At 46.3% G+C, this 21,995-nt stretch overlaps 1 protein-coding gene across 1 annotated transcript in view; it reads right to left on the minus strand.

Annotated features, from left to right (window-relative positions):
• Positions 1–8,645: 8,645 nt before the first annotated feature.
• ARR3 (arrestin 3) overlaps positions 8,646–21,995 on the minus strand; it is a gene marked incomplete at its 5' end in the record, with an annotated part of 66,433 nt that continues 53,083 nt past the window's right edge. The window contains 2 exons of the mRNA XM_063313606.1: positions 8,646–9,217; positions 21,567–21,619. Coding sequence (XP_063169676.1) covers positions 9,051–9,217; positions 21,567–21,619 — 220 coding nt within the window. The remainder of the gene's footprint in view (positions 9,218–21,566; positions 21,620–21,995) is intronic.

Consider the following 21,995-nt stretch of genomic DNA (forward strand, 5'->3'; position numbering starts at 1 on the left):
AGTGCCAAAAAATAACTTTGTGACCAATCTCACGTTTACAATCGTTGCAGTGTCCTGCAGTCACATGATCACCATTCATGTGCTTCACAACTGGTACACATTTATGACCATTGCAGCATCCCTCGGTCACGTGATCACCATTTGCATGCTTCACAGCCAGTGTGCATTTTTGCTTGTGACAAGCAGAGTTAATTCTGCACAGTATAGAAAGTGGCAGTAAAATCGTAATTCATGGTCACATGATTTTTCACCTAGCAACCACATCACTTAACAACCAAAGGGGAAGTAAGGTGGTAAGCCCAGTCATGGTCACATGATTTTCTGCTTAGTGACCGTGTTTCTTAGTGACCGAGTTACCGATCCCAATTATGGTCACTAAGCAAGGACTACCTGTTGGTTGATTGATTGAAAGATTATGTGCCATCAAGTCATTTTTGACTCCTAGTGACCACATAGATAGATGTTCTCCATGACAATCTAACCTGGTCCTTCAGCTCTTCCAGTGGTGCCCCCATTGCCACTTTAACAGTCCATCCACCTTACTGCTGATTGTCCTTCTCCCTTCCACCTTTCCTGGCATTAGAGCCTTTTCCCAGTCTTTGCATAATGTTTCCAACGTAGGATAATTTGAGTCTGGTCATTTGTGCCTCGAGTGAGAACTCTGGGTTGACTTGTTTGATGATCCATTGGTTTGTTTTCTTGGCTGTCCACGGTATCCTCAGGAGTCTTCTCCAACACCAAAGTTCAAAGGCATCAATATTCTTCATATCCTGCTTCTTTAAAGTCCAACTTTCACTTCCATAGAGTATCCCAGGGAATACCATGGCTTGCATAATTTTGATCTTTCTAGGTATGGATACCTTTTCCAAGGCCTTCATGGCTGCTCTACCAAGTGCTGGCCTGGAATGTATTTCTTGACTGCTTGTTCCTTGACTGTTGGTGGTTGATGGTAAAAGGCAGAAGCTCTCTATCACTTAGATATCTTCACTGTCAATTTCAAGGCTGATTGTTGTACCTGTAGTCATTAGTTTGGTCTTCTTTATATTTAATTTTAGTCCCATTTTTTCACTATGCTCTTTGACTTTTAGTACTAGACCTTGCAGATAGTTTGCATTTTTGGCTATCAGAGTAGCATCTTCAGCACAGTGCAGGCTATTGATGTTTCTTCCTCCAGTTTTAAAACCACACTCCTCTTCTTCCAATCCAGCTTCCCTTAATATATATTCAGCATAGAGGTTGAAGAAATAGATCAGTTAGCAAATAGTTCAACAATGAACAGGGGACAAGACAACAATTTGTTGTGTCCCCTTGGTTATTTAATATATTTATTGGTAAATGCATAAGCATTCTGCTGATGTTAGAGATATGTTAGTTTTGGCAAATATATACTTATTTTTGTATACATATGTGTTGTTGAATGAGAATCTGAATAATTTGCAGTGAATATTTAGACAGATTGTATGATGCAACAAAGAATATGGATTTCAACATTAATCAAGCAAAGGCCAATTTAGTTTTATGTGACAGGGAAAATGGAATGAATGACTTCAGTTATAGATAAATGACAAAAAATAAAGCAACTATAATGTTTTTGACTCATTTGTTTACTTTGGTTCTCTTTATATAGTTTTAGGATTTATGTGGAGAAGAGATCACGTTTTAGGTCATATTTATGCAGAAATATTGAAAATTCAAAAAGTTCACAAACTTTTAAGCACCACTGTAGCTTGATGAGGGGCAATGCTACCCTCACCTTTACACAGCCCTTCACTGGGGCCAGCACATTCTTGGGCTAGTTGCCCTGCCAGAATCTGGAACAAGTCTCCCCTGCCCAGATTTGTCTCCTGAAGCTGCCACCATGCCTGATTGCCTGCTGACTCTCTGATGCTCTGCCTCTTCAGCCTCTAACTCAGAGGATTCAGGTAAGACCAGAATACTTACTCAAAGAACCCTTTCTTGTTATTTTGGTATTAGCTCATTCTAAGCTTTAGACTTTCTACTACAGTTCCCACAACCTTGTATTCTTATTTGGTTGTGTGCTCCTCCTCCTACTTCCTGTGTATGTCTGGTTTTTTTGTTCAGCATTTTAGAGAGCTCTGTGTGTATACACACTGACCTCTTCAGATTTTTCCCATTTTTAGCTAGCTAGCTACCTCAGCTTGTAGAATTCCCCATTCTTCCTGTATGCTTTTCTCCTTCAGGATTTCGAGGATCAATCTACCTTCCCTTGGAGTTCATTAAAATACACTCTTCTGAAGTCTAGTACAGGTAGTCCTTGCTTAATGACCATTAATTTAGCAATGGTTTGGACTTACAACAGTGCTAAATCCCAACTTGTGACTGGTCCTCATGCTTGTGGCTGTCACAGCGTTCCCACGGTCACATGATAGTGATTCGGGCACTTGGCAACTGGTTCCCATTTACAACTGTCGCAGTGTCCTGCGGTCATGTGATTGCCATTTTCAACCTTCCCAGCTGGCTTCCAGCAAGCAAAATCAATGGGGAACTGTGTGATTCGCTTAACAACCATATGATTTGCTTAACGACTGTGATTCACTTAACAGCCGCCGCAAAACTGATCATAAAATTGGGTCAGATTCACTTAACAACTGCATTGCTCGGCAACCAAAATTTTGGTCCCAATTGTGGTCCTTAAGCAAGGACTACTTGTATGCAGGTCTGTCACTTTCACTTCCTCCTCCCCTGGATATCATGAACTGAAGGATAACACAATCAATTTCTTGGAAGTCTCCTTCACTTCTTCAACCAACCTCTGTCTTTCGGCGAGGATTAGTCTAGCCTGGGTGTGTGGTGTCATCAGCAGAGGACAGGGAAGCAGAGGTCTGGGGATACCATTCAGCAAGAGGAGTGGTGGGCAGCATGACTTTTGCACACACAGGTGTCTGTGCTTTCACACCCATGCAGCATGTCCTCAGGTGCTTGAAGACTCCTGTCACTGTTGAAAACCATGGGGGTTATAAATTCTGTTTTTCGTAAATGACATTTGGACTGGTGTTGATGTGTGTTGTGCAAAGACATTTGTTCTGTCGGTAGTTGCATGAACCTAGCATGCCTGGGGTGGGGAGGCTTAGGGATGAGGGCGTTTGTTCTGACATCATTTGCCCATCATTTGTATCAATGCTTATTATTACGTGTTTTGCCTTCTTTGTACCAGCTTGTTGCATCTGGACATTTCTTCTGGGCATCAGCCTTGTTTTGTTTATATGTTGTCAGTAAAAAATGTTCCTTTCCTTCCTTATTTGTTTTCTATCCCACCTTTATTTTTATAAATAAGGTGGCAAACATACCTGATACTCCTTCCCCCTCCTCCTCCTTTCCCCAAAGCACCCTGTGAGGTGGGTTGGGCTCAGAGAGAGGGACTGGCTCAAGGTCACCCAGCCAGCTTTCATGCCCAAGGCAGGACTAGAACTCACTGTCTCCTGGTTTCTAGCCTGTTGCCTTCACCTGTAGACTCTTTCCTAAAAATGTTTCCTAGCTCTAACCTTTGAAGGTAAAGCAAAATGTGCATTGGACAGTCTTGCTAGGAGTGGGGCAAGCCCAGACTTTACCCTTTAGGAAGTGGTTGGATTGGATCTCAATATCCAGGGAAAGTGGGGCGAAAGGAGGGTGACCCTCTTCGGGCCCAATTTGGGGAGGAAGGGAGGAACTATATGAGGGCAGGTTGGAGAAGAGATGGGCAAAGACCGCTTGAAGTGCCCCCCCTCCTTCCAGAGGCAGGGGGAGAAGGGGGTCCCCATATGAGGAGGGCAAAGGGAGTGCTCCTGCCAGGGAGGTGCTTCTGCAGCCGCCCCTCCCTTGGGGCATCCCTGTCTGAGCCTGGACCGGTGAATCCTCAGCAGGCTTCATCGTTGGTTGGTGGCTGGATTTGTTCCTTCACTTTGTAGGGCTGCCCTCCTGCCTGAAGCCATTTAGTGGCCTGCTAGAACCACTGAAATGGAGCAGAGCTTAACACAGTTGAGAAGCTGGCACAGAAAAAGAGAATTATCTTAAAATAGCTTGAATGAGCATGCCAGAGAAATACAGGTTATTGATCTTACACACTCAGCCCTCCCAAGCATAAAGAATCACATGCTTAGATATAGTATGTTTAGAAGTAAGTGAAAGAATATAATACTCCTTTTTATTCTTGGTCCAGTTACATCCATGTTTGGTGAAAAAGATGAAATCTTCGTTCTTCTTTTGTCCCTGTACATAATTCACCCTTAGCCCTACAGCTGCCAAGAGCTGCATGGAAGAAAGGGGCAGAATCTTTCATCAAGGCCTGAGCACATGGCCCTGATGAATGGAGAGCAGCGCAGCATGCTTGCTTGTCCCTGGGTGGAAGGAGGAGGAAGAGAGAGAGAGGAAGTGGGAGTGGCAACAAACAGCTTCCTCAGAGTTGTATCTTGGGATGAACTCAATTTACATGCTAATGCACATGCTAATGTGGCATGCTGGATTTGCTAACGCTTCCAACACTGCCAAGCTTGCCTCCCCGGACGTGGCTAACTGAGGGTGAAAAATGTCCCAGCACAAATAAGAATTGTGCTGCACTGGGGCAAATAACTCACCCAGCACACAATGAAAATTTTAATTTATTATTTATCAAATTTTGCCACCACCCATCTCCCCCAAAAGGAGGGACTCGTGTAGCATCCCAGCCTGATGCCTGGGGGAAGAGCCAGGCCCCCAAGGCCTTTCTAAAGTCCAGCAGGCTGCTTTTCCACAGGGCAGGCGTGGCAACAGAGAACACGTGCTTCCCAGGCCCCATGAAATGACCTTTTTGAATTGACAGGACCTGGAGCAGATCTGGTGCCAGCTCTCTTTGCTTCATTCCTCAGCACTGAGTGTCGGGGACTGCAGTCAGTACTAATGGTTTTTATAAAGCTTATTTGTACCTTTTTGGCCTCCTTCACAGCACTCCTGCGGAGTTTCCCTCAGCATGTCATGGTATGCAATCTGTGTACCATCTCCCAATTTTGTCATGGCAACCATTGTGAATGGCAGGCTTCAATCTCTGATGCTTATCCAGTGATCTGATTGAGCTGTCATTTTCAAGAAACGCTACCTTCAGTTTAGCTTGATTCATTTTCTATTTCTCATCTTCAGAGTGAGGTCTTACAACTAATAGCAGTCTGAGGCTTATGTTATGGCTGGGAGACAGCAGCATTTCCCTCCTTTTGAAAACTGGAGAAGGAAGCAGTGAGTTGAGATAGGACAGCCAGCCTTCTTTCAGGCCAAGGTTACAGGAAAAAGGAAAATCCAAAGAATGGGCTCAGCGGGAACATCCAATTCCAAAAAGGATATGGAAATAAGTCTAGGAAGAAAGGTGCATTGGAATGTTGGTATTTTAATTTTTTCCGTTTTTTTTTTTTAATCTGTTCAATCATGTCCCATTCTCAGAGACTGCTTGGACTAGTCCCTGCAGTTTTCCTGGCAAGCTTTTTCAGAAGTGGTTTGCCATTGCCTCCTTCCTAGGGTTGAGATGGAAGGACTGGCCCAAGGTCACCCAGCTGGCTTTGTGCCCAAGACGGGACCAGAACTCACGGTCTCCCAGTTTCTAGCCTGGTGCCTTGACCACTGCATCACACTGACTCTTTCTGCTATGTAAGCCCTGCCATTTATCTTTCTATGCAAACTCAGCATTTGTTTGAAGCTGAGCCTTTTTATGCACATCCCATGAATGAGTAAATAACTTAGTTTTAAATATTCTGTGATTCTAAGGCTCTTTACAGAATATTCTTTTCTTAATTGTAGTAGACCAGCACCATCTGGTGGTCTCTTGGATTTTTCAATTTTAACCCATTGCTGAAACCACTATAAATTCTTTTTATCCAAGTAACAAGCTGTTATTTCCATACTTTGGAAACATTTTTGCAAATATTTTTCAACTTGTTTAATAAAATATATTTTAGAAATATTCTGATTTTTTAAAGTGTGTGTGTGTGTGTGCATTCAGACAGTATTCCAGTGTGATTCCTTTTTTTTTTTTACTTTCTGTGCAAACTTGTAGAAAAGCTTGTTCTGCAGTACTTTTGAAAACTTTTTCAAATATTTTCAAGCATTTTAATTCTTTCAGGACTTCTTAAGTGCATAAAAGCCAGTTTCTTTTGAGAAAGAATCAGTAAATCATCTGGTCAATATAGCAGTCAAAATGATAACAAAAGGAAGACTGTTTCGGCTCAATCTTCTCCAGCAAGAAGATACCTTCGATTAAGCAGTTGTGAGCAGAATGAAAGGGCAGGATTAATGCTCAAAATTTGTCCAGAAGCATGTCCACATAAATTACATTCTAGGCAGGTGTGTCCTGGGAAGGGGGAGGCATGACTGCCAAACTGACGCCCACCTGTTTGTGCGTGTGTGTAACGATGCGTGGCCAGAGACAGGGGTTTTGGTGCAGGGCCATGCCTGTCCTCGCAGCCTTTGCCCCTCTCTCAGCAGATGCTCCTGATAACATGCTGGGTGAATGTGGAGAGAGACAGAATTTGGCCTACCTGCTGACCTGCTATTAACAATAGTATGCCCTGAAAATGGCTTGCTTTTGGCCAATGACAAAGCCAAAGGTGGCATCATATTGGCAGCATAAGGTTTGATCTGGATACGAAAGCAGCAGCAGCAGATGCTCCTAATCCTGAAGGAGCTGCAGGAAAATCATGTTGGTGGTTTATGCTCTATTTTTCAGAAAGTGTGGGGGTTGCTCTCAGGACTAGAGGAGAGCCTGTTGGTCTTCTATTCCAAAAGGGGAAAAGGAGAATCCTGGTAACTACAGACAATTTAACATCAATACTTGAGACAAATCTAGATCAAATAATGAAGATTGATCTGTCAGCACCTTGAAACGAGGCAGCAGTTACCAGATTACAGCATAGATTTGCCAAAAACAGAACATGCCAGACTCACCTTATCTTAGTTTTTGATTATTTTTATTAAATTGGGGAAGTGTTGGAATTGTAGTTGATTGCAAGCTGAATCTCTCTCCAGTGCCATCTAGCTGCCAAATAAAAGGAAATCGGAAATAATGTTTATGCTACTTCAACAGAAATGTAATTTCCGAATCATCGGATGTTACTGTTCCATTCTGTTCTGCTTTGGTCAAACCCCATCCAGACATTACACAAGGCAGCATAATTTAAGAAGTTATCAGAGAGATGGAACAGATACAGAGAATGGTCATGAAGAGAGGATGCCATCACCCCAAAGAAATACTGAACCTGCTGTCTTTTTGTTCCAGAAAGAATGGATTTAGGTTTTTGGGGGGAGTAGATTCCAAGTGGATACCCAACAATTCCTAAAAGAAAGCAGGTTGACAAGAGACCAAGTCACTGGACAAGCCTAATCAGGGGATGCTTTAATTTGGATTTTGTACCTGGACAGTTAAATATCTTTTTCCAGTTCTGTAGAAAATTATGTTCTGTTGTATTTTTGAAAGGGTGGGTGTTTTTAAGATTCTGTTATTTTAATGGAGATTTTTTAAGCAATTCCCCGAATATTGTTTGATATTTAATATAACCCTATTGCATGACCTTTTAACTATTTGTCACTTTTTAAAGAAATCATTCTTGTTTATTGTCTTTTTACGTAAAGCACCCAGAGTTGGCTGAAGTTGAGTGTTTTTTAACTCTGTGTCATAAAATAAAAAATAAAATCATTTAAGCTTTATTGTTTTAAAAAAATCAAAAGTGTTTTGGAGGCTTCTTTGCAAACTATGCCACATGTTGGAAAGCAATTCCTTCATTCCTTCCAAAGAAACTTGCCCTCTTTTCCCCATCCCAAACAACTAGTGAAGAGGCTCTGGGCACCTCCAGACATCTGGCTTAAGGGGTTGCCCTCACCATCAGTCCAGGGGAGGCTTACATGCCACTGGCGCTGGAGTGGCAGGAAGGCTTCACTTAAACATATTTTTGTCCAGGTCCTATAATTGTTCCATTTTGGGAGGAAGTTATTACATGTATTAGCTCAACTCTGAGCTCTCTTCCTGTCATACCAACATCAACCAACATCTGGACAAACAGGTGGCTTCTCTGTGCCCTACGTGTGGCCAACAGACTGACTCTTCTGCATTCGACAGACAAGCACTCGGTCCAGCCATTCAGTGGCCAGCAGGTTGCATCCTATTAGCAACCTGTGAGCGAATGAATTCACTGGCTGATTAGAATGAAATATGGCTACCATCCATGGATGTTTCTTATGTAGAACTAATGCCTATTAGGGACGTATGTCCTGCATGTTTTTGTTTCTTTTTGTTGTTCTCCCCTTCTTTAAACTTTGTGTGCTTTTAATTTTAATTAATAAAGGCAAAATGAAATTGAACCCCCTGAAACTGAGACAAAGTACAGTGTGTCAGCTTAAATTTGCTGTAGCCCCATCACCAAGCTATCCCTTCCTGCCCCGATTTAACTCTTTACCCTCCACACACACACACACCCCACCCTGAAAATTAAGGCATGGAAGCATGTGCAGCTCTTTTTCCATGCTTGGGGCCAAAGGGCCACCCTGCTCTGGGAGCAGGGCAGGCACTTGGAGGTCCTGCCCATCTGGGACCCGGACTGCCTGTGGCTGGTGCAGGAATTTGAAGCAAGCAGAAGAGCTTGGTCGGAGGCAAGCAGTTTAGGAGAAGAGAAGCCCAGCAAAGTATTTAGATGGAATGATATTTATTCATACAATCCCAGAACTGGATAATCAGCTTTTTCCAAATGATGCCAATAATTCTTAGCACAGTGCTGTGTAAATACGGTGCGCTGTCAGGTCCCCTCCCAATTGCACTAAAACTATCAGAAGCCACCAGGGTAAAGCCTGGGTTGATACAGAGGCACACATCGGATCAGGGTTCCAGCTGTTGAAAGACAGGCTTGGGAAGAGACAGCTGGCAAAACAAAGAGGCAGCACATGGGAGCATCATCCGTCACTCCCTTTGCTTCACAATTAGGGTGAAAGCCATGGGGCAGGGGTGGTTTTTCACTATGCTTTTCACATGGGGAAAAATTAGGCTTACGAAAAGCTATCATGTTGCAAATACAATACTGAAATATTAAAGTAAATGCACGGAACTCTTAAAAACACTCTAAATAATTTCTGCTTTGAAACTCTTGAGTAACCCCTGCTGAAGACAGCTGCGCATTAGCCTTTTCCTCCTCCTTCCTCTTCCTCCTCTTCCTCACTGTCCTCTTCTCCTCCGAGCTTCTGGCGAGCAAATTCCTCAACCATAAGAACCTCCTCACTGAAAACCATCAGAAAAGGAAGGCAGGCTTCACAATGAGAGTCGGCACCCCGAGAAAAGACATGCCCCAAGTTGAGATCCGATACAGTCAACCTCCAACCTTGCGTTCCAGCGCCCCCACCCCCCGCCACCGACTCTTCTGCCCAGGGAGCGTTTTCTGGGACTGGAGGGAGCAGCGCTTTCAACCGTTTCCTCTGTGCAAACAGGCCCGCCCCGATGCTCCGCTGCAGTGCAAATACAGGCAGTGGAAGAGGGGGGAAGAAAGCGAAGCTGCTTTTGGTCCTGGGGCCTTGGAACTCCCCCCTCCCCCCCATTCCTTCCTGAGTCCAGTCCTGGGAGGCCTCTGCACGTTGTGTCCTTTCACCCTCACGGAGGAAAACGGCAGCGAGCAGAGCTCTGGGGCTGGGCGTCTGCTCTCCCCGATTGGGGGGGTGGGCTGGAGAAGAAAGAGCCATTCCCCCAGGCAGAGGGAGACCAGGGACCACCATCAGGGGACAGGACGGGAGAAGAAACCGGCAAGCAGCCCAGATTGCTCTGAAGCAATTTCGATTCAAAATTCAATTTCAAATACTAATTCAAAACGTAAGAATATATAAATAAGATTTAGGGGAATGGTTTTTAAAAAAAAAAATGAAGACAAAAGACTAGCTGATAAAAATGTACAGTGATATTGTCACATTTTCTTCTAAACCTACAGCGAAACTCAATATCATACACTTTCCAATTAAATAATTTTTCATGGAAATTGAAGTTCACTAAAATGGAAGTTCATAAAATTATGTTTAGTGGTAGTTAAAGAATCACCAGTTCTTAAGAACAGTAAGCTTTTGTTAGAGCTAAATTTATGCTGGAGATAGAATTATCTATTATGATATGCTGCCAATTCTAGAATGGAACCCTCTTTTCTTACCTGGATATTGCTGTCAATAATGTATCGGAAAGAGGCAGACAATGAAAGAAAAATACATGCAGCGTTTAGTCACCTTAATAATGACAATGTTATTCCAGAAACCCCCCCTGCTCACCTGTACCTATCAGACCAGCCTTTCTCGACCTTTTGACCCTGGAGGAACCCTTGGAATATTCTTCAGGCCTTGGGGAACCCCTGCACATTCAGGCTCCAATATAGGCCAGGAGTTTCAAAATTATTACATTCATTTCCTTTGTAGGCCTGTCTATATGCACTAATAGCATTCTTAAACTGAAATAAAGAATGAAACTTACTTCTTTAACATGAAGTTGCCTGAATTTGAAATGATTTTTTAAATAAATCATGATCTCCCAGGGAACTCCCAGTGTCCTCTCAAGGAACCCAAGGGTGCCACAGAACCCTGGTTGAGAAAGCCTGGGTTAGAGTGACTCATGAATGAATGAAGAGGCAACAGCATGGAGTGATTACAAGAGGCTAAAATCAGAACTCTGACTATTAGACACTTCCCGGGAGCAGCAAACAAGAAAGCCAACTTCCTTAACCTTCTGCAGCAGAAACAGTGGCGTCTCTGGCCACCTAATGTCATTGGGCAAGATTTGGGGGGATGAGTTACTGTTCCCAGAAAGGCAGGTTACCCATGATTCCAAGAGGTGCCCTGCTGGTCAGGTGCAACCCACCACTTAACACACCCCAGACTGGGCAGGTCCAAGTCCTCAGGCCTTCTTTCAAATACTGGAGAGTTGGGGAGTTCATGGGGCAAAATGAGCGCCTGCAGCCTTGCAGATATTTATTTCAACCTGAAAACTCCTGAATCCACCCCCCTTCAAATGTGTCCAGTCTTCAACCTGCAAAATGCCCCCTGCAGCCTGGTGCAGCCATCAAGGTGATGGGATTTGCCCGTCCCTGATAGATGCACATAAAGGAGGCTATTAAAGGAATTTAGCCTTTCACAAAGCATTGAAAGCTGGCTGTTTCGCCAGGCATCGAGGTGAGGTGGTTGGATGAGCTCTGTTAGTACTGATGATTGGGGGTGGGGGGGTGAGCAGGGTTATTGTTTATCTTTGGGTGCTGTTGTCAAAACAATGACAAAAACAGTATTGAAATAATTAGGAAAGGAATCCAGCCATAAAATGACTCACAATTCCAATACTCTTCTTAGGAGAGAGCTTACAAAGAGGGGAGAAAAGGAGGGCCGGGCTAGTGGGGCTGCGTCCTGCACTGCCACTCCAAAAGGAATTGGATGGAAATGGAGGCAGCCTCTCCCATCCGCTTCGTGGCTGTGACACCCTCAGTGGCTTCTCTCCCGAGTTCTCCTCCTGATTCCCCAGGTTGGCTTCAGTAACTCTTCCCAGGAGTTCCCAAAAGACTGCAAATTCTTGAAATTGGATTTTGATTTTTTTTTCACTAACAAAAATACGGGGGTTTTTTTCCTGTAAAATCTGCTATGTACTAAAAGACTGAAAATCTAAATGTGTTTTTTAACAGAGATTTTGAAAAGGGAGAGCCAGAAATCTATGCCGATCCTTTTGAAAATGGATCAGAGAGCTTGAAGGACCCGTGAGCTGCAGTAGCCAGCAGGTCCTGCTTGTCGCTGGGAGAACTGGGCCTCTGCAGGACTAGGCCAAGGAGCCCACTTCACTCCCCAGCCTACTCTCCTGGAAGGGAGCTGACGGCACAGGATTGCGGGGGAGGCCAGTATTTTCCAGCCTTTTTTATGGGTTTAAGAATGGGAAAAGCAATTCCCTACAGGTAGTCTTCATTTAATGACCATTCAGCGAAAGTCTGAAATTACAACAGCGTTGAAAAAAATCGCCTTACAACCTCTGCCCGAAATTACAACTGTTGCAGCATCCCACAGTCACATGATCAAAATTCAGGCACTTGGCAGCCCACCAGCATTTATGACTGTGGGGGTGCTTCAACTCCCTGCACCTCAAAAAAAGGTGAAAGGTCCCCTGTGCAAGCACTGAGTCACGTCTGACCCTTTGGGGGGATGCCGCTTTCGTGATGTTTTCTTGGCAGACTATGGCGGGGTGGTTTGCCTACCTTTGCCTTTTTCACTCAGCTGCCACAGGTGAAGCAAAAACATCTGGCTGCCTTGCTGTGTCCTTTCGGACCCAGCTTCTCCAGCAATCCTTTCTTCCACGTGGCTCCCTTCAGAACGCCAGCTTCTCACCTTTCGCCATCTTCTCAGCACCACTGTTTTTGCTTCGCCCATGGTGGCTGAGTGAAAAGGGCAAAGATCCGATGTTCTAAGGATCAACACACCATTGGAACCTGGAATGTAAGATCTATGAGCCAGGGCAAATTGGATGTGGTTATTGGTGAGATGTCAAGATTAAAGATAGACATTCTGGGCGTCAGTGGACTGAAATGGACTGGAATGGGCCACTTCACATCAGATGACCACCAGATCTACTACTGTGGACAAGAGGACCACAGAAGAAATGGAGTAGCCTTCATAATTAATAGTAAAGTGGCTAAAGCAGTGCTTGGATACAATCCAAAAAACGACAGAATGATCTCAATTCGAATTCAGGGCAAGCCATCTAACCTCACAGTGATCCAAATATACGCCCCAACCACAGATGCTGAAGAAGCTGAAGTGGAGCAGTTCTACGAGGATCTGCAGCACCTACTGGACAACACGCCTAAAAGAGATGTTATTTTCATCACGGGAGACTGGAATGCTAAGGTGGGCAGTCAAATGACACCTGGAATTACAGGTAAGCATGGCCTGGGAGAACAAAACAAAGCAGGACATAGGCTGATAGAATTTTGCCAAGACAACTCACTCTGCATCACAAACACCCTCTTCCAACAACCTAAGAGACGGCTTTATACATGGACTTCCCCAGATGGACAATACCAAAATCAGATTGACTACATCTTTGCAGCCAAAGCTGGCAGACATCTATACAGTTGGTAAAAACAAGACCTGGAGCTGACTGTAGTTCAGATCACGAACTTCTTCTTGCACAATTTAGGATCAGACTAAAGAGATTAGGGAAGACCCACAGATCAGCTAGATATGAGCTCACTAATATTCCTAAGGAATATGCAGTGGAGGTGAAGAATAGATTTAAGGGACTGGACTTAGATAGGGTCCCGGAAGAACTATGGACAGAAGTCCGCAACATTGTTCAGGAGGCGGCAATAAAATACATCCCAAAGAGAGAGAAAACCAAGAAGGCAAAGTGGATGTCTGCTGAGACACTAGAAGTAGCCCAAGAAAGAAGGAAAGCAAAAGGCAACAGTGATAGGGGGAGATATGCCCAATTAAATGCAAAATTCCAGAGGTTAACCAGAAGAGATAAGGAATTATTTTTAAACAAACAATGCGCGGAAGTGGAAGAAGACAATAGAATAGGAAGGACAAGAGACCTCTTCCAGAAAATTAGAAACATCGGAGGTAAATTCCAGGCAAAAATGGGTATGATCAAAAACAAAGATGGCAAGGACCTAACAGAAGAAGAAGAGATCAAGAAAAGGTGGCAAGAATATACAGAAGACTTGTATAGGAAGGATATCAATATCGGGGATAGCTTTGACGGTGTGGTCAGTGAGCTAGAGCCAGACATCCTGAAGAGTGAGGTTGAATGGGCCTTAAGAAGCATTGCTAATAACAAGGCAGCAGGAGATGACGGCATCCCAGCTGAACTGTTCAAAATCTTGCAAGATGATGCTGTCAAGGTAATGCATGCTATATGCCAACAAATTTGGAAAACACAAGAATGGCCATCAGACTGGAAAAAATCAACTTATATCCCCATACCAAAAAAGGGAAACACTAAAGAATGTTCAAACTATCGAACAGTGGCACTCATTTCACATGCCAGGAAGGTAATGCTCAAGATCCTGCAAGGTAGACTTCAGCAAAAGGCAGAGGAACTAGGGACCAAATTGCCAATATCCACTGGATAATGGAAAAAGCCAGGGAGTTTCAGAAAAACATCTATTTCTGTTTTATTGACTATTCTAAAGCCTTTGACTGTGTGGACCATAACAAATTGTGGCAAGTTCTTAGTGGTATGGGGATACCAAGTCATCTTGTCTGCCTCCTGAAGAATCTGTATAACGACCAAGTAGCAACAGTAAGAACAGACCACGGAATGGACTGGTTTAAGATTGGGAAAGGAGTACGGCAGGGCTGTATACTCTCACCCTACCTATTCAACTTGTACGCAGAACACATCATGCAACATGCTGGGCTTGAGGAATCCAAGGCTGGAGTTAAAATCGCTGGAAGAAATATTAACAATCTCAGATATGCAGATGATACCTGTAATGATTGCCCAGCCCAAATACTCAGACTCACAAGAAGTGCTTAAATGAAATCTGATTTATTAGGGAACTTAGGACAAATACAGAGAAAGCTGAGAATGAGCAAAAGCGCGCCAAATACAAACTTAAGACTCCTCCAGTGCGTGCGTGTCCCGCCCCCCGTTGCCGCAGCCCCGCCCGGTCCAGGTGCTAGCAAACGTCAGACCTGCTAGCCTGGGAAACTAACCTTGAACATAACAGATAAGAGGAAAACATTCCAAAGCCAAGCCAAGAGATAAGTACACCCATCCTCCCATGAAAGATGAAACACGTATCCAATTAATGACATGAGAAACGTTACGATGTCTCAGAGACATTGGAACGGCGAACATGACATACCGCCTCCCCAAAGCAAAGTCAGGGACCCGGTTTTGTTGGATAAACGGGCAACGAGGATAGGAGAAGCCACATCCGGTGCTGCCACCCATTCGGGATGGGGAAAATGCTTCCAACGAACTAAATACTGCAAAGTATTGCGAAGGCGTCTAGAATCTAAAATGTCTTTAACTTCAAAGTGTTGTTGCCCATCGATCATGATGGGGGTTGGAGGCGGAGGTTGATCATGCCAGCGGTCAGAACGAATAGTCGGTTTGAGCAAACTGCAATGAAAAACGGTGTAAGCGTTTGAGATTATGGGGCAAGTCAAGTTTAAAAGTCACAGGGTTAATTTGAGCAACGATAGGGAAAGGACCCACAAATTTAGGTGCCAATTTTTTAGAAGGTTGTGATGACTTGATAAACTTAGTGGAGAGGTAAACCAAATCACCAACTTGAAAGCCAGGCTGAGGGGCACGTTTCCTGTCAGCAAAATGTTTGTAATCCAATTGGGCATCAGCCAGTGCTCTTTGAATCACTGGCCAGGAGTCTGACAGTTGCGTGGCCCAATCTCCCGGTGAGGTAGATACGGCAGGGGGTTGGGGCAAATCCGGGATGGGTACAAAGTCACTGCCCTGCGCCACACGAAATGGGGTTTGGCCAGTGCTTTGGTGGACGGCATTGTTGTAAGCAACCTCAGCGAAGGGAAGGAGGTCCACCCAGTTATCCTGCTGATAATTCACAAAAGCTCGGAGGTATTGCTCCAGAGTAGAATTTAAAGCCTCCGTGGCTCCGTCCGTCTGGGGATGCCACGCCGTGGACAGGGCTTGTTTCGTGCCTAGTAGTTTGAGGAATGCCCGCCAAAATTGCGAGGTAAATTGCGTGCCCCTGTCCGAAATTAAGCGAGAGGGACATCCGTGTAACCTGTACACGTGTACAAGAAAGAGGCGGGCCAATTGCCGTGCCGAAGGAATGGCCACGCAGGGGATGAAGTGGGCTTGTTTTGAGAAAAAATCCTTGACCACCCAGATGACCGTTTTTCGTTGGCTGGGGGGTAGTTCAACGATAAAGTCCATGGAGATTTCATCCCAAGGGCAAGCCGGGGTGGCTACGGGCTGCAACAGCCCCTGTGGTTTACCCACTTTGCGTTTGGACATCGTGCAGGTAGTGCAGGAGGCTATGTATTCCTTAACATCTTTGCGCAAGGTAGGCCACCAGAACTGCCGCCGAACCAGATGCAAGGTTTTCACAAACCCAAAATGTCCGGCGACTTTGTCATCGTGTGAACGGAGCAACACCTCTTTTCTTAAGCTTTCAGGAACGTAGAGGCGGTCGGATTTCCAAGCAAGTCCCCAGTCAAAAGTAACATTGTTCTTGTTTGCCAGCAACCAAGTGTCAGTTTTTAATTCCTTTAGAAACTTTTGTTGCAATGGGGAAGGAATTGACAAAGCGCTCGGCTGGGCGGCGTCTGCAGCGGGTGGTTGCTGCGCGCGCGTTTGGCTACGCGTCACAGCCTGCATACCCAATTGGGGCGCCGTCCACAGGGTGCTAACCACCTCTGGCGCTGCCCCAGAGTCCTGAGGTTGCCTTGACAACGCATCAGCCAGGAAATTCTTTTTCCCCGGAATGAATTTCAATTGAAAATTGAACCGATTAAAAAATTGAGCCCAACGAACTTGTTTCGGGCTTAGTTTTCGAGGGGTGCTAAGAGCTTCCAAATTTTTATGGTCAGTCCACACCTCAAAGGGATGATTCGCCCCCTCTAACAGATGTCGCCAAGCTTCCAACGCGGCTTTTACTGCGAATGCCTCTTTCTCCCATACATGCCAACGTCGCTCAGTCTCGGAGAACTTGCGGGACAAGTAGGCACATGGCTTGAGGCATCCTGTCCCGTCCTGTTGCATCAACAATGCCCCAATGGAGTAGTCGGAGGCATCAGCCTGAACCACAAAAGGTTTTGAGGGATCAGGATGTTGCAAAATGGGCTCTTTGACAAAAGCTGCCTTGAGCCGCTCAAACGCCATTTGACAAGCGGGCGTCCAGCGCAACAGCGCCCCTGGGTTCTTTACTCTCCGAGTGTCTCCCAAACCCTTGGTTCGGAGCAAATCGGTTAGGGGTAAGGCAATTTCGGCGAACCCCTTTATGAATAATCTGTAATAGTTACTGAACCCCAGGAAACTTTGAAGTTGCCTGCGGGTGCGGGGACTTTCCCAGTCCATGATAGCCTGGACCTTGGTAGGGTCCATTTCAATGCCTTTATCTGAAATTCTATGCCCCAAATAGTCAATTTGTGTCTGGTGAAATGCACATTTAGAGAGTTTGGCATACAATTCTGCTGACCTGAGTTTACTCAACACCCTTTTTACCAGAGACACATGCTCTTCCATGGTTTTGGTATAAATCAATACATCATCCAAATACACCAATACCCCCTTAAACAGATGCTCATGAAGTACTTCATTGATCAGTTGCATAAATACCCCAGGGGCCCCAGCCAACCCAAAAGGTAACACCTTATACTGGAACGCTCCCAGCGGGCAATTGAATGCCGTTTTCCACTCATCCCCCTCCTTGATGCATACACGGTAATAGGCTTCTCTTAAATCGAGTTTAGAGAATATTTTGCCCTTTGCCAGATGTGACAACATGTCTTTGATCAAGGGCAAGGGATATTTATTGGAAATTGAGACTGCATTTAACCCACGGAAATCCGTACAGAGTCTTAATGTCCCATCCTTTTTTGGGCGGAAAAGGACCGGTGCCCCCACTGGCGAATTCGCTGGCTCGATGAATCCCCGCGCTAAGTTTTTGTCCACAAAATCCCTTAACAGAGTTAGTTCCTTTTGGGTCATGGAATAAATCTTTGGTTTGGGCAATTGGGTGTTGGGCACCAGCTCAATGGCACAATCCGTTTTTCAATGAGGGGGCAATTGGTCCGCTTCCTTTTCTCCAAACACATCAGCAAACCTCTGGTACTCAAGCGGCAAGCCTTCCAAAGGAGGGGCCGGGAAATGCGGAGTCGCAGCTGCCGCTACCCCCACCATCTCCTCTGGAGTACCCCTCCCTTCTGGCGCCTGGTAGAAGCCATCCCTGAAAGTGATAGTTCGGTAAACCCAGTTTATTTGGGGATTCTGCTGAACCAACCAGGGTACTCCCAAAACCACCAAGGGCCCCCCCACCGGAGCCACGACAAATGACAAGCTTTCTCGGTGGCTGCCCAGCTGCAAAGTCACACGTCCTGTGAAGTGGGTGACCGATTTGCCCCCTGCCATGGACCCATCCAGCTGCGTAAAGGCGATGGGTTGCTGCAAGAGGAATGTGGGTAGTTCCAGAGCCGCTACCACATCGGGGTGCATCAAACACCTGGAACACCCCGAATCAATCATGGCCCACACTTCCACCGTCTTGGATCGGGAACCCAATTTCAACTTCACTGTGAGAATGCGGTAACTGCCACTCACCGATGAAGGCTCACGCCTGTCTTCCACCACCTGCCCCGCGGCGCCCTTTAAAGCAGGTGGCTGCCGTTTCCCGCCGGCTGCAGCAGTTCGGGCTCCCCCTCGTTCTCGAAGAACATCACCTCGTCTCCCTCGGTTTCCGCCACCGCGGCTTTCTGCTTGCTGGGTAGGGAAGGGGATTTCATCGGTGGCTTCCCTGGCCGGTCTTCCCCCTTTGCCTTCGGGCACGCCGCTACTCGATGCCCCTCCTTACCACATCGCAGACACTGGCCTTTCGCATACCGCTTCTCGCGCTCCTCGTCCCAGGCTCGCTGTCCGGGTCGCCCCCCAGTGCTCGGTGGGTGACTGGGCTTCGTCTCCCGCCCCGATTTGGCAGCTCTTCGATGCGCGAAAATCTCATGGGCATGCTCAGCTCTTCCCGCAAGCTGGATCCACTTGTATAAGGTATAGGGGTCGTCCCTCCCCAGGGACCAGCGCAGCACCTCGGTGTTCAGGCTGTCTTTGAATAACTCAATGATGGTGGCTTGGGACCAGTCCTCCACCTTCCCGGCCAACGCTTTGAACTCTAGCGCGTAATCAGCCACGGATCTTGACCCCTGCTTGAGTTCTTTCAGAGCCCACTTTGCCCTCTCTTTCGCCAGGGGATCCTCAAAGTGTTGCCTCAACGCCCAGAGGAACTCGCTGAATTTCTCCAATTCAGGCGCTTCTGACTGGCACATCTGGACATACCAGTCTGCCGCCCTCCCTTTCAGTTTGGTGGCAATGGTGAGGATCTTTGCCTTTTCCGATTGAAAAAGCGACCCCCATTCTTCCATGTAGGCTTTTGCATTTGTCAGGAAAAAGGAGAGTTTCGTCGGATCCCCATCAAACTTGACAGGGAAGTCTCTCATCCCGCCTCCCGCCGGGCTGCGCCCCAACCCCGGGGCGGCGGCGGGTGGCGCTCCCCGGGGCGCCGGCGGCGCCGGGGCGGGGGTTGGCCGCACGGGTGAGGTGGCAATTTCCATCTGGACCGTGTGGTCTCCCTCTCGCACCCGCGCCATCCGTCTCTGCTCCGGGGACTGCCCGTGGGATGGTGTCAAATGCCGTTGGCTTGACCCCTCCCGCGTTTCCCTCAACGAAGTCACGTCGAGACTCAGCTGCTTTAGAATGGTTTCCAACGAGTCCATTTTCGACTCCAGCACCCGGATGCGATCCGGGGTGGGGGAGCCCTCTTTAGGCTGCACCTGGACCACTGTGGGGGATAGTGGGTACCTCTGCCTCCAGGACGGACCTCCTGCCACCGAGACATCCCCTTGGGTCTCATCCCAGGTGACCAGCTCACCCGGGGAGGTTACGGTGGTCTCCGGGGCAGTTTTCATGCCTCCAGCTTCCCCCTCCGACTCAGAGCTCGCCTCTTCCAGGATGGCTGATAGCTCTCCCACTTGGGACGGTCGGTCAGGTCGCCTCACGGTTGAGTCCGGCTCCCCTTCTTCCATCATCACGATGTCGGGTTCAGTCATCGCTGGCGCTCTCCCTCACAGGGTTAGACACTTGCCTAATCCTGGAAAGGGGCCAGCGGAGTTGGGATCTTAGATTCTCAGCTTTATGTAAGGATTGCCCAGCCCAAATACTCAGACTCACAAGAAGTGCTTAAATGAAATCTGATTTATTAGGGAACTTAGGACAAATACAGAGAAAGCTGAGAATGAGCAAAAGCGTGCCAAATACAAACTTAAGACTCCTCCAGTGCGTGCGTGTCCCGCCCCCCGTTGCCGCAGCCCCGCCCGGTCCAGGTGCTAGCAAACGTCAGACCTGCTAGCCTGGGAAACTAACCTTGAACATAACAGATAAGAGGAAAACATTCCAAAGCCAAGCCAAGAGATAAGTACACCCATCCTCCCATGAAAGATGAAACACGTATCCAATTAATGACATGAGAAACGTTACGATGTCTCAGAGACATTGGAACGGCGAACATGACAATACCACTTTGATGGCTGAAAGCGAAGAGGAACTGAGGAGCCTTATGATGAAGCTGAAAGACGAAAGTGCAAAAGCTGGCTTGCAGCTGAACCTCAAAAAAACCAAGATTATGGCAACCAGCTTGATTGATAACTGGCAAATAGAGGGAGAAAATGTAGAAGCAGTGAAAGACTTTGTATTTCTAGGTGCGAAGATTACTGCAGATGCTGACTGCAGTCAGGAAATCAGAAGACGCTTAATCCTTGGGAGAAGAGCAATGACAAATCTCGATAAAACAGTTAAGAGCAGAGACATCACACTGACAACAAAGGTCCGCATAGTTAAAGCAATGGTGTTCCCCGTAGTAACATATGGCTGCGAGAGCTGGACCATAAGGAAGGCTGAGAGAAGGAAGATCAATGCTTTTGAACTGTGGTGTTGGAGGAAAATGCTGAGAGTGCCTTGGACTGCAAGAAGATCAAACCAGTCCATCCTCCAGGAAATAAAGCCAGACTGCTCACTTGAGGGAATGATATTAAAGGCAAAACTGAAAAACTTTGGCCACATAATGAGCAGAGAGGACACCCTGGAGAAGATGCTGATGCTAGGGAGAGTGGAGGGCAAAAGGAAGAGGGGCCGACCAAGGGCAAGGTGGATGGATGACATTCTAGAGGTGACGGACTCGTCCCTGGGGGAGCTGGGGGTGTTGACGACCAACAGGAAGCTCTGGTGTGGACTTCCCACCCCCAAGGCAGGTTGCAGGGCTTCCAAAAGGGCAGAGATGGGGAGAGATAGGTGAGGGAGAGATAGCCAGGGGGAAGTTGAAGGCAGTGTTCGTGGCTAGGAGGAACCAAGCCCAGAATGGCTTGGATTCGGGTGGGTGCTCAGCCTAACGGCAGGTAAAATTCACTTAATGATGGCAAGTGGAATTGCTAGGATTGCTGTCACTAAGCAATGCCATCTCGCTTTACAACCATGTGGCTTAGCAAAGGAAATTCCAGACTCAATTACAGTTAAGTAATTACCTGTACAAACAAAACTGCCTGTACAAACAAAACTACTCCAATGTCCATCCCTAAAAGCAGCATGAAGTCCCACCCCTGAAGGGTGGCAACCAGTGGCAGAAATTTGGTGGTTGCTTTGGGCCATTTGGGGAGATGTGGGGCTACCTCCCAAAGACGTACTGCTCTCACTCCGCCCCCTGAAAACTGCCCCATCCACTGCTGGTGGATTTGCTCCTGAATTTCTCCCAGCACTGAACAAGCTGCATGTGGCTGATCCAAAGACCAGGAAAGCATCTTGCAGTCTGGCAGTCTCTCAAAGGCATCATGTCTTGAAACAGCGAGGCAGGAACATTTTCTAGATAAAACTTTCTACTTACTCTCTTCGGGTTTAGGATGCATCAGAATGACTGGCATCTCAACAGAGACATCACTGAAAAAAAGAAACCACATCAATCTGCCCAAAGCAGTCACAGAAATCATGTTATGCAAGATTCATTTAAGTTTTTACATATGTATTGGTTTATTTAGGTATTTGTTAACTGACCGATCTTATGACTCTGAGCAATGTGCAACAGAATAAAAACAAACCAAATAATAAACAAATATAAAGTAAAAAAAAAGATCAATTAAACATACAACAAAAATATACATGCTTGGAGGAAACCCCGTTCACCTGACAGCTGGAGCTTAAAGATGGCTGAAAACAGAAGGTTCTCACAATTCTTCTTAATACAAGAAGGAAAGTTGCCTTCCAACCCTCTGCGAGCAACCAATACCATAAAAAAGGCCTCCTGCACATCCAATCC

This window comes from Candoia aspera, chromosome 12 (assembly GCF_035149785.1).
Source record: "Candoia aspera isolate rCanAsp1 chromosome 12, rCanAsp1.hap2, whole genome shotgun sequence".
NCBI lineage: Eukaryota > Metazoa > Chordata > Lepidosauria > Squamata > Boidae > Candoia > Candoia aspera.